This window comes from Phyllobates terribilis, unplaced genomic scaffold (genome assembly GCF_046119375.1).
Source record: "Phyllobates terribilis strain yellow unplaced genomic scaffold, ASM4611937v1 Scaffold_119__1_contigs__length_5224398, whole genome shotgun sequence".
Lineage (NCBI taxonomy): Eukaryota > Metazoa > Chordata > Amphibia > Anura > Dendrobatidae > Phyllobates > Phyllobates terribilis.
Genome location: NW_027362879.1, coordinates 4,925,758 through 4,935,886, shown reverse-complemented (window position 1 = coordinate 4,935,886; position 10,129 = coordinate 4,925,758). Strand labels below are relative to the sequence as shown.

Genomic DNA, 10,129 nt, shown 5'->3' with positions numbered 1-10,129 from the left:
CTCCCCTTCTTCTCATTCAGGTCCCTACAATATCGGATCCTCTCAGTGAAGATTTTCTATAGAAGAGAATCTTCCAGATTGTCCATGTCCATCTTTGATGGGTAAGAGACAAGATGGTGGAGAGGATATTACACCTCACCCTAGAGATCCTCTTTCGTCTTACTGGAGAGGTGAGAGATTCTGATGACGTCCCATTACATCATTCTTATCTATGGGAATAACAGATGGACAGAACTGGAGAGGTGAGGACCCTGGAAATGTCTGTAGTGAGATTTATTAATGTGTCTCTCCATAACCAGGATTACACAGTAGTGAAGAAGACCTCTAGTGAGCGCTGTCAGGACCCTGTGTCTGAGGGATGGGAAAGACCCCTGAGCCCAATCACGGAGCCTTCACCTCACCCCCTGATACATGAGGACATCAATGACCAAAAGATCCTAGAACTCGCCTACAAGATGATTGAGCTGCTGACTGGAGAGGTGACACTGCTGGGAATGCTGGGACATTATACATTAATGCTATGAAGGGATCAGGGGGATGATTGTATCATTGTATGTGTCAGGTTCCTATAAGGTGTCAGGATGTCTCCGTCTATTTCTCCATGGAGGAGTGGGAGTATTTAGAAGGACACAAAGATCTGTACAAGGATTTCATGATGGAGGTTCCCCAGCCCCTCACATCACCAGGTAATAGACAGGACTAAATACACACGGCCTATAATTATCTGTATGTAAAGAATGAATTCAGGCCCTGTGTTTCAAGCAGATCTATCCAGTAAGAGGACAACACCAGAGAGATGTCCCTATCCTCTTCTTCCACATGACTGTAAACAAGAAGATCCCAATGTTCCTCAGGATCATCAGGTAGATGGAGAGAAGGTGTCATGAGATCTCCCCTATGATGTGTAGACGGCTGTGAAGGTCTTGTGCTCAGTCTTGTTTTATCCACCAGTATTATATGTTTTATACTTGTGTAATGAGAACGATGGAGATGGCAGGATTAGAGCTGATCATAGATGGGACTTCTCCATCTGTCTTGTGACTTTTACAATATTTGTTTTCAGAGTGAAGATCTGACCCATATTAATACTACAGAGACATATGTGAGGGGTGATGAGTGGTGTAAAGAGGAGATTCCTACATATGACTACCCAGGTGAGTAGTAACCACTAAATGCAGAGAAGTCACAGATTCTTCTCAGTCACCGGCTGTGGCTGCTTTATCGATGGTGTAGTCCAGCCGTATCACAATTATGTGATGACCATTTTGCCACAAGACTACAAAATTCTCCTACACCCAGAACTGTTGAAATGGCTTTGAGCATTGAAAGCCCTTTTCTATAGAACTTACAACCTGGGAGATCCACCTACCCCCTGGGATTAGAAGACACTGACCGGTACGTTCCCAGATCTGTAAACTACAAAGCTAAATGACAGCGTAAGTAGAATGTGCTGACAAGTTAGAAAATCAGTTGAAGAAAAATGTGATGGGCCAGTAAGAGAAATCGGAGGGTAATGATGCTGTTGGCTTCCTAGAACCCTGATATCTTATTGGCTGAATCTACCTTCTCTCCCCTCTCTGCTGCTGAATGTGCTCATATGGTCCCATATGAGCCACTCTCTTGTTGCCTTGGCTGTATGTTTTGGGTCATTGTCTTGCTGGAAGACTCAGCCACGACCCATCTTCATTGCTCTTACTGAGGGAAGGAGGTTTTTGGTCAAAATCTCGCAATACATGACCATATCCATCTTCCCTTCAGCACGGTGCAGTCGTCATGTCCCCTTTGCAGAAAAGCACCCACGAAGTATAATGTTTCCCCCCCATGCTTCACAGTTGGGACGATGTTCTTAGAGTTGTACTCATCCTTCTTCCTCCAAACACGGCGAGTTGAGTTAATTTCTAAGAGCTCAATTTTTGTCTCATCTGAACACAGCACCTTCTCCCAATAACCCACAGAATCATCCAGGTGTTGATTGGCAAACTTCAGATGGGCCTGCACATGTGCCTTCTTGAGCAGGGGAACCTTACGGGCACTGCAGGATTTTAAACCTTTAAGGCATAATGTGTTACCAATGGTTTTCTTGGTGACTGTGGTCCCAGCTGACTTGAGATCATTAACAAGTTCCCCGTGTGTAGTTTTAGGCTGATCTCTCATCTTCCTCATGATGAAAGGTACCCCACGATGTGAGATTTTGCATGGTGCCCCAGATCGATGTTGATTGACAGTCATTTTGTATTTCTTCCATTTTCTTACTATTGCACCAACAGTTGTCTCCTTCTCGCCCAGCTTCTTACTTATGGTTTTGTAGCCCTTTCCAGCTTTGTGCAGGTCTTTGATCTTGTCCCTGACATCCTTAAAAGCTCTTTGGTCTTGGCCATGTTGTAGAGGTCAGAGTCTGACTGATTAATTGAGTCTGTGGACAGGAGTCTTTTATACAGGTGACTATGTAAGACAGCTGTCTTTAATGCAGATAACGAGTTGATTGGGAGCATCTAACTGGTCTGTAGGAGCCAGAACTCATAATGATTTGTAGGGGATCAAATACTTATTTCTCACTGCAAAATGCAAAAAAAATTATCTAATTTATACAATGTGATTTTCTTGATTTTTTTTTTGAGGGGGGGATATTCTATCTCTCAATGTTAAAATTAACCTACCCTTAAAATTATAGACTGTTCATGTCTTTGTCAGTGGGCAAACTTACAAAAACAGCAAAGGATCAAATACTTATTTCCCCCACTGTATGTCTAAGCTGTGCGTGGTTGATGGCTGTAATATACATTTATTCACGCCTGCAGGAGATGTGTTGGCTCCAGCCCTGGTTTCATGGATTCACTTCACGTCATAAATTCCATTATGTTTTCAATCCTAAGGAATTCAGATTACTGCACAATCTCTCCTGAAATGGGGGCGCTAATACTTTCTTTACTCTTCTGTTCAGAACTCATCATAGCTCCAATGGTCCATCATAAACGAGTGCAACTCTGATTTAGTGTTGGAGCTCTTCCCTTATACATATGTTGCTATTAGGGGATGTAACGTGTTTTCTTTATTCTATTTGTATGATTTGTGGTGGGATTGGCTGGCCTCACTTATGTGAGTCTGCAATTCCCTGGTAGTCTTTAAAAATAAGGTCTCCATTGCCTTTCCAAAATGTCAGAATCTAAATTTACTAGCTGTTCTGTGGAGTGAGATGGGAAGAAGAATAGTCAGGTAGCCGGATCAGAACCAGGAGGGCAGGGAAAATACAAAATCAGAAGACACAAAAGTAGTCAGTAAACGGGCCGAGGTCACAACAGAAAACAAATACACAAGCCGTGAGCTGAGCACAGAGGACTGAACCAGAGGAGAACAAGGCTGGATCTGGCAGCTTTCGGCAATATGCTTCCAGCTTTAGTAGGGTGTGGTGCTCTCCAAATGGCTGAAGCAGGGAGCAGATTACTCCAGCTGGACAGAACACACACCCATACTGCCAGACTGGATGGTACTACAGGTCCCAGCAACCCTAATCTTAGTGGCTGGACAGAGCCTGCGCAGAGTTTCTGGTTCTGACGTCTCCTCCATCACCAGCGCCGTCTGCAGAATGAATAAGGCGGCTCCTGGTGACAGAAGCAGATGTCCCAAGAGCAAATCCAGATGAAATGGGACAAACCATTTGCGGAAGCTCTAATATGACAAAATGGCAGAAAAAAGGAGCAGTAGAAATCCCCATAAAGTGACTCATTTTGGAAATTATAACCCTCAGTGAAATAATCTATAGGAGTAGTGACTATTTTGACTCCACAGTCGCTTTCCGGAAATTAGCACGCAGTGGATGTTGGAGAGTGAAAATTACAAATATACTACTTTAATACCCAACACATAGTGCCCAGATTGTGCTCCAGGAGACACACACCATCAATTAAGCGGGTTCTTCTCACTATAGTAATGCCGAATACATGGATGCTATGTGGTTTGGGCACACTGCAAGGCTCAGAAGTGAGGGGAGATTTGACTTTGGGGGAGCGGATATTGCTGGATTGGTTTATAGAAGCCATGTTGCTTTTCAAGAGCCTTTGAGCCACTAATAATGTGGAAACCTCTGTTTTTCCATTGACAGATGATGGACCTGAGTGGGGGCTTGTTTTTTGTGGGATGAGTAGAAGTTTTTATTGGTATTATTTTTTCACTACATAACATTGTTTGGTGGCTTTATATTGCATATTTGGGAGACAGAATGAACAAACAGTTGAACACCACGCTCCATTGGTTCATCCTATGAGGTTTTCTATTAGACTGTGAACTGTCATTATCTTGGTGAATAATTCAATATTTTACATAACTTGCCATTTCACAGACGTTAAGTAGAAATTTTCAAAAATATAATATTCAGGGATATTTTTATTCATAAATAATAATTGGTTTTATTCTTGGCAGATGACTATACCAGGAGATCAGAGGGACAGCTGACATCTTCAATTTTTACATCAAATGATCTGGAGATCCCACAGGATACAGTTGAAGTGACTGCCATTACTCCAGATAAACCATCATCCCTTCACAGCAAAGATCTGTCATCTGATCCTTTGAAACAGGTCCTGTCTTCGGATTCATTACTGACTACTAAGGAAAATCAAAGTTACAAAATAAGCATTAAAAAACAAATTGCTCCTAAAGCAAAGAAGCCATTTTCACTTTCAGAATATGGAAATAGTTTTCCCTTCGAAAAGTCTTTTCTTAAATATCAAAACCTTTACCCAGCAGAGAATAGATTTTCTTGTTCCAAATGTGGGGAATGCTTTAACCAGAAAACAGATCTTGTTAGCCACCAGAGAACTCACACAGGGAAGAAGCCATTTTCATGTTCAGAATGTGGGAAATGTTTTGTGAAGAAATCATCTCTTCTTAGTCACCAAAGAACTCACACAGGGGAGAAGCCTTTTTCATGTTCAGAATGTGGGAAATGTTTTAACCGGAAAGCACATCTTGTTATCCACCAAAGAAATCACACAGGGGATAAGTCATTTTCATGTTCAGAATGTGGGAAATGTTTTAGCCATAAATCAGCTCTTGTTAGTCACCAAAGAACTCACACAGGGGAGAAGCCTTTTTTATGTTCAGAATGTGGGAAATGTTTTAACCGGAAAGCACATGTTGTTAGCCACCAGAGAACTCACACAGGGGAGAGGCCTTTTTCATGTTCAGAATGTGGGAAATGTTTTGTAGATAAATCAAATTTAGTTGGGCACCAGAGAATTCACAAAGGAGAGAAGCCTTTTTCCTGTTCAGAATGTGGAAAATGTTTTACCCTGAAATTAACTCTCAATAAACATCAAAGAACTCACACAGGGGAAAAGCCTTTTTCATGTTCAGAATGCGGGAAATGTTTTGTGAAGAAATCATCTCTTTTTAGTCACCAAAGAACTCACACAGGGGAGAAGCCTTTTTCATGTTCAGAATGTGGGAAATGTTTTAACCGGAAAGCACAGCTTGTTATCCACCAAAGAAATCACACAGGGTATAAGTCATTTTCATGTGCAGAATGTGGGAAATTTTTTAGCCAGAAATCAGATTTTGTTATGCATCAGAGAACTCACACAGGGGAGAAGCCATTTTCATGTTCAGAATGTGGAAAATGTTTTACCCGGAAAACAAATCTAGTTAGCCACCAGAGAACTCACACAGGGGAGAAGCCTTTTTTCTGCTCAGAATGCGGAAAATATTTTAACCACAAATCAAGCTTTAATAAGCACCAAAGAACCCACACAGGGGAGAAGCCTTTTTCCTGTTCAGTATGTGGAAAATGTTTTACCCTGAAATTAACTCTCAATAAACATCAAAGAACTCACACAGGGGAGAAGCCTTTTTCATGTTCAGAATGTGGGAAATGTTTTGTAGATAAATCAAATTTAGTTAGGCACCAGAGAACTCACACAGGGGAGAAGCCTTTTTCCTGTTCATAGTGAGGAATGTTGTGTGAAGGAATAATCTCTTAGTCACCACAGCAGTCACACAGGGGAGAAGCCTTTTTTATGTTCTTAATGTGAGAAATGTTTTACTTGGAAATCAACTCTTAATAAACATCAGAGAACCCATACACGGGAGAAGCCTTTTTCATATTCAGAATTTTGGAAATGTTTTAACTGAAAATTGCACCATGTTTGGCCTCATTGAAATGAAAACACTCATATCCAGATCCCGCGCCAGCGCCGTTCCAGCGGTGTCGGGACTCACGTTCCCGCGGTGTCGGGACTCACATTCCCGGAGCTCACATGAGGTTGTTACATCACTTGAGCCCTGCACAAAATCAGTGCCGGTGTAGCATCGGCGTCTCTGCCCCGTACTAGGCAGAGACGCCGTCCCTCTCACCTCCCCGCTCCTGGCGCGGCGTCCTCCAGCGCTTCTCTCCCCGCTGCTTCCGGCACTCGCTCCTTCCCCGGCAGTGTGCTTAGGGCGCGCGCGTGCGCTCCCCCTCTCTTAAAGGGACCGCGCGCGCCGTCCTAAGCAGTCCCCGGCCAATTGCCGGAGGACCTCCCATATTTAAGGCACCTCCTCCAAAATGGAGGTGTCCGAGCAATGTTGTTGCAAAGCCTTCACTCTGCTTCAGCCCTCAGGTCCCGTTACCAGCCAGTCACCTGCCAGATTCCTGCTTGTTACCTGCCAGTCACCTGCCGGATTCCTGCCTGTTACCTGCCAGTTAGCTGCCTGATTCCTGCTTGATACCTGCCTGATATCCGTTTACCTGCTTGCAAGCCTGTGGTCCGACGGTCTGCTTTCCTACACCTGTCAGTCTGTCTATGGACCAGCCTGCTCGCTCACCTGGGAGCGCTCATCTGCTACCTGCCTGCTAGCCTACCTGGAGGCTCCGCCGTCACTTGCCGTGACCACCTGCCTGTCCAGAGACTCTCGCCTGCTCACCTGGGAGCGCTCATCTGCTACCTGTCTGCTAGCCTACCTGGAGGCTCTGCCGTCACTTGCCGTGACCACCTGCCTGTCCAGAGACTCTTGCCTGCTCACCTGGGAGCGCTCACCTGCTACCTGTCTGCTAGCCTACCTGGAGGCTCTGCCGTCACTTGCCGTGACCACCTGCCCGTCCAGAGACTCTCGCCCGCTCACCTGGGAGCGCTCACCAGCCAACTGCCTGCTGTCCTTCTACCCAGAGACTGTCCCTGTCACTTGCCGTGACTACCTGCCCGTCTTCCCTGGGAGCCACCCGCCTCCTTACATGGACTGCCCCCTTGTATAGTTGCACAGAGGTTCCACCTCCCAGACCCGTTACAGTTTGCTCGGACCATGGAACCCGGTGGCCCCCAGATCTCCGATCTGCACCAGGAAGTCTTACGTCAGAAAACTCAGCAGGAGGTGGTACTGTCCTATCTATGGTCCGTTAACTCTCGTCTAGGCGCATTGTGTGACTTGTCTATGTCTACCTCTGGTCCAGCCGTGCCCATTCCTGCGGTACCGCAATCCAGTCCCTTCATGGTACCCGACTATGGACCTCGGCTTCTGGCACCTCCACGCTTTGCTGGCGAACCTACTTTAGCTCGGGGTTTCATAAACCAGTGCACCCTGCACTTTGAGCTATTGGCATACCAGTTCATCTCCGACCGAGCCAAGGTGGCCTTCATCATGTCCCATCTTACTGGGGAGGCACTGGCATGGCTAAATCCCCTGTGGGAGAGAGGGGATCCCCTGGTATCCGACCTGCCGTCTTTCCTCGCTGCTTTCCGGAAAGTCTTCGATGAACCTGGACGGAAAACCTCTTCTGCCTCCTCACTGCTACGTCCCCGCCAAGGGAGTCTCACCGTGGGCCAATATGCCATACGGTTCTGCACCCTCGCTTCTTAGCTTGCCTGGGAAAATGAGGCTCTGGTGTCCGTCTTCTGGGAGGGTCTTTCCGGTCGGATTAAGGACGAGTTAGCTGGTCGGGACATTCCTACCACTCTGGATGACCTGGTGTCACTAGCTACCCGGATTGGCATCCGGTTCCAAGAACGTGCCAAAGAGACTACCTGGGAGAAAGACTTTTCTTGCTCTGCTCCTACTTCCCTGAGACCTGCCTCTCAATCAGTCACTCCGCGGGCGCCCTCGCCTGAACCTATGCAGATCGACCAGACCAAGATGGTCAAATCTCGCCAAGAATCTCGCCGAGCCGAGGGAAGCTGTTTCTATTGTGGCAGTATGGAGCACTTCATCCGTTCCTGCCCGGAGAAGCCGGGAAACGCCAGTGTCTAGGACCGCTCGGAGAGGTCGTCCTAGACAAAAGTAAGCCCTCTCCGTCTCTGACTTTACCGGTCTCTATTGCTTGGGGAGAAAACCGTCACTTTGAACTTGCCCACCTGGATTCTGGAGCTGCTGGAAACCTCATCTCCCAGTCTCTGGTAGAGAGATACCGTATTCCCACCAAGTCCCTGGCTGAACCATTATCAGTCGCCTCCGTGGATGGAAGACTTCTCTCGGAGACCATCCTGCTCGTCACTGAACCCATAACCCTGCAGGTGGGAATGCTGCACTCTGAGGAAATCTCATTCCATGTGTTGTCCGGACTTTCTCACTCCCTGTTGCTAGGTCTACCTTGGCTCCAGACACACGAACCCGTATTGAACTGGCGATCCGGTGAAGTACTCCGATGGGGTCCAGACTGCCATAGGACCTGCCTGGTTCCGGTCCGCCCAGTTCGCCCTCCGCCTACTCCAGCTAATTTACCAGGTCTACCGGCTCCTTACTGGCCCTATGCGGACGTCTTCGGTAAGAAGGAAGCAGAGACGTTGCCACCCCATAGGCCATATGACTGCCCGATCGACCTGGTACCTGGCACCACTCCTCCCCGTGGGCGTATCTACCCGTTGTCTGCAGCCGAGACCCGGGCCATGTCTGAGTACATTGAAGAGAATCTGGCTAGGGGATTTATCCGGAAATCTACCTCCCCGGCTGGAGCCGGATTCTTCTTTGTCAAAAAGAAAGACGGCTCGCTACGCCCCTGTATTGACTATAGAGGACTCAATCTGATCACGGTTAAAAATAAATACCCCCTTCCGCTCATCTCTGAGCTATTTGATCGTCTTAAAGGCGCCAGGATCTTCTCCAAGCTGGATCTACGTGGAGCTTATAACCTGGTCCGTATCCGTCAGGGAGACGAGTGGAAAACAGCATTTAATACCCGGGACGGACACTATGAGTACCGTGTGATGCCCTTCGGTCTCTGCAATGCTCCCGCCGTCTTCCAAGAACTGGTCAACGACATCTTCCGTGACCTTCTTTACTCCTGCGTGGTGGTATACCTGGACGACATCTTGGTCTTCTCTCCGGATCTTCCCACACACCGGAGGGATGTTCGTCAGGTCCTGCTTAGGCTCAGGCAGAACCACCTCTATGCTAAATACGAGAAGTGCCTTTTTGAGCAGACCTCTCTTCCTTTCTTGGGCTATGTTATCTCCCAGACAGGCTTGCGAATGGATCCCGAGAAGCTCTCTGCTGTCCTAAAGTGGCCCGTCCGGAGGGCTTGAAGGCGATACAGCGATTCCTGGGCTTCGCTAATTACTATCGTCTCTTCATTCCTCACTTCTCGTCACGGACTGCGCCCATATCTGCGCTCACCCGTAAGGGAGCAAATCCCAAGGTATGGTCATCCGAAGCTGAGGAGGCCTTCCTTTCCCTGAAACGAGCCTTCTCCTCTGCCCCTGTGCTGCACCGTCCGGACTGCAACAAACAGTTCTACCTGGAGGTTGATGCCTCCTCCTCTGGAGCCGGAGCGGTGCTCACCCAGAAGTCTTCCTCTGGGAGAATGGTAACCTGCGGCTTTTTCTCTAAAATCTTCTCCTCCTCTGAGCGCAATTACTCCATAGGAGACCGAGAACTGCTTGCCGTTAAATTGGCGCTGGAGGAGTGGCGTTACCTGCTTGATGGGGCTCTATACCCGGTGATCATCTATACGGATCACAAGAACCTGGCATATCTCCAAAATGCCCAGAGACTTAATCCACGTCAAGCCCGGTGGTCTTTGTTCTTTGCCCGCTTCGATTTCATCCTTCATTTCCACCCGGCAGACAAAAATGTCGAAGCTGATGCCTTGTCCCGATCCTTCCTGTCCTCCGACCAAGAGGAGGAGCCTATGCACATTATCGACCCCTCCAAGGTGGCAAGACGTTCG

General features: G+C 47.3%; 1 protein-coding gene across 1 annotated transcript; it reads left to right on the top strand.

Annotated features, from left to right (window-relative positions):
• The first annotated feature begins 209 nt into the window (after positions 1–209).
• LOC141201590 (uncharacterized) lies at positions 210–6,072 on the top strand. The gene is made up of 5 exons (XM_073663585.1): positions 210–479; positions 563–686; positions 766–863; positions 1,064–1,154; positions 4,417–6,072. Exons 1-5 carry the CDS (start codon positions 225–227, stop codon positions 5,940–5,942), a joined length of 2,094 nt encoding a protein of 697 aa, XP_073519686.1. The 5' UTR covers positions 210–224; the 3' UTR covers positions 5,943–6,072.
• The last annotated feature ends 4,057 nt before the right edge of the window (positions 6,073–10,129 follow it).